The 2,556-nt window shown below is 37.2% G+C and overlaps 1 protein-coding gene across 1 annotated transcript; it reads right to left on the bottom strand.

Annotated features, from left to right (window-relative positions):
* Positions 1–380: 380 nt before the first annotated feature.
* LOC143887296 (uncharacterized) lies at positions 381–2,263 on the bottom strand. Its single transcript, XM_077391407.1, has 2 exons — positions 1,976–2,263; positions 381–1,269 (listed from the first exon to the last, which is right to left on the bottom strand). Exons 1-2 carry the CDS (start codon positions 2,106–2,108, stop codon positions 575–577), a joined length of 828 nt encoding a protein of 275 aa, XP_077247522.1. The 5' UTR covers positions 2,109–2,263; the 3' UTR covers positions 381–574.
* Positions 2,264–2,556: the final 293 nt, after the last annotated feature.

Here is a 2,556-nt window from a genome sequence, read left to right as displayed (position 1 = left end):
TTATGCCCTGCTCATTTGAGATTATGACAACTGATTGTACGCCTCAAACTGGGATTAATATTACGTTTAAATTGAACCCAATAATAGGTTTGAGGCCTTCAATCAGTTGTCATAATCTCAAACGAACAGGGCGTTAGTTATTTGACCTTTCCATGGTATCAACTTTTAAATTCAACTTATATATACAAAATTCCTTGTGTTCAAGTTGGCTATTGATGCCCGAGATTTTATATGGTGTAAGGGCTTACAACAATACGGTAGGGGTACCGCCCTTATATTTGATCCAACAGCAGCTCACTTTTTGATGTAAGTTCCACCGTACAAAGGCCTTATTGTTGTAAGCCCTTACACCGTATAATTTCTCTTGAATTCTTGATGCCCAAACAAGTAAAATATTATTATGTCACACTACGAAATTTGACTTATTGATACCAAACAAGTAAATTATTATTATTTCACAATACGAAACTTTGACCATCCATCTTGCTTATTTATATAGGGAAAGCGAGGTGCAAATTGAAAATGAGATGGAAGAGAAGGTAAGCACGTGGAAGTACTAGATCTTTCTCACCATTCATGCCCATAATGACTCAGCAAAGGAATCTAGTTGAACTTGCTCTTGTGCTTTGAGAAGCTCTAAATACTCTTCATAAAGCTTCTCAAGCATCTCAACTTCCTCTGGTGGTTTTCCCAATTGAAAATCACCATCTAAACCAAGATCATGATCATCACCATCTCTGAAATCAGGACATGGGAGATCCAAACCGTCCAATATAATCTTTCCTTTTCCGTCTGCATGGCTAGACGACCCATTTCCAATTTTATCACCAAACCCATTACTAATTTCCATTAAACGTGACTTCCATGAGTTTGGAAATGATGCCAATCTAATTGGTTTTGGGAGATGGACCTTGATTTTTATTGTCTCTCCAATTTCTTTGCTCTCCTTCGTCGTTGTCTTTTGGTTCTTCTTCTTCTTCTTTCTTTTATGCAACTCTTGAGCTTCTAGAGATGCTGGTTTGGAGAACCCATTGGGGTCACTTTGTAGCCTTTTGAGTTTTTTGCTGAGATGGCTATTCCAATAGTTTTTAATTTCGTTATCTGTTCGTCCCGGCAATCGCCCGGCAATCAGTGACCATCTGTTGCCTAGTAATGAATGGAGTCTGATGATAAGGTCTTCTTCATCTGTTCCAATGTTTCCTCTCTTGATATCAGGTCTCAGATAATTCATCCATCTTAGCCTGCAACTCTTTCCACATCTAAGTAGACCTAGATGCTCAAAGAAGTAAAATGTTAGATTCTTAGAAGTAAAATGTTAGATTCTTTCTTATCTTTTCCTTTTTGGGAAAAATTACAAAGGACTAATGAAACCCTCCCTTCATTTTCAGTTACTAAGACTCGTACATAAGAAGAAAAAGCAAAAATAAATCCCAAAATGATTGATTTAGTTTTTTTTTAATAGCAAAGAATTGATTAAATATAGAAAAAGATACATGAGGAGGACCCCGGCGATCGATCGAGATATTCAAGAGAATACAAAGGAAAATAACAAGGAAAAGCTCACAAAACAAAGGCTCGTTGGGGGAAGAATTCGATGGATTCCAAAGCCGCACTAGGAACTCTCTCCCTAGCAAGCCTATCACTAATTGATGTAGTCTTTTTTTCATGAATAAGAAGACTGTGCCAGAATAAGAATAAGAACAAGATCACTCTCTTGAAGTAGTAAGATGGACATGCAATAAAAGATCACAAGCCCATCACAGTTTTCTTTAAAACAGAAACCAAAAAAACTGCGTTGACCCACGAATCACTTTTTTATTCTTAAAGCATCACAAAAAACAAAGAAAACAAATGAGAGAGAAAGAAAGAGCAGCATTTCTTCTACTATGTAAGCAAGAAAACTAAGACATATGAAGCACACCGTCTGCATCTTCATATGAAGAGGAAAAACAAATGAATATTATATTAAAATTACCTGCATTTTTTGGCAAAGATCTCCAATGCCCTTCTCCATGAGTCTGAATGTAGTTGGTTAAAATTTTGTCTTCTATAGCAGTCCATGGACCCTTGTGCAATCCTACCTTAGAACAACAAGGGGCTCTTCCCATGAGAGAGAGAGAGAGGGAGGGAGGGAGGGAGAGATTTAGAGAGAGAGAGATGAGGCTCCTACGAGCAGAAAAGAATACCACCTTCTTCCCCTTTTATATTTCTCCTTAAACTAAGCGTTTCTGAAGATTTCCCACGAAGTTACAAATATTATGGTTCCAACATCTGTTCTTGGCAAAATATCTCATATTTTAAGGGTTATTTTCGTAAGCATGGTTAAAGCAGAATGCTCAACGACCCTTCTCCCTCACTACTATCTGCCCTTCTACGTGCCATGCATACGTCATTGCGTCTACGTACAGATTTACCTGAAAAATCGGCCAATGGTAACAGAGTACCAAATACGCAAGGAGAACCAATTATTTGAATCCCCAATTTAACTTTGATATCATTCTTATATTTGTAAATCTTTTGTGGTCAATCATTAGCTATCTTTTTTTATGTTGACGT

This window comes from Tasmannia lanceolata, unplaced genomic scaffold (genome assembly GCF_043159265.1).
Source record: "Tasmannia lanceolata isolate RefF3 unplaced genomic scaffold, GAP_Taslan_0.1 ptg000012l, whole genome shotgun sequence".
Lineage (NCBI taxonomy): Eukaryota > Viridiplantae > Streptophyta > Magnoliopsida > Canellales > Winteraceae > Tasmannia > Tasmannia lanceolata.
The sequence above is the reverse complement of the archived record's forward strand: the minus strand, read 5'-3'. Positions and strand labels throughout refer to the sequence as shown.

What these genes read in the sequence shown, in the direction of transcription:
- LOC143887296 (XM_077391407.1), bottom strand. Translation starts at nt 2,108, where the DNA reads ATGGGAAGAGCCCCTTGTTGTTCTAAGGTAGGATTGCACAAGGGTCCA. An exon ending in ATCTTTGCCAAAAAATGCAG is followed by an intron (nt 1,270 to 1,975) that starts GTAATTTTAATA and finishes TTGAGCATCTAG; the next exon opens with GTCTACTTAGATGTGGAAAG.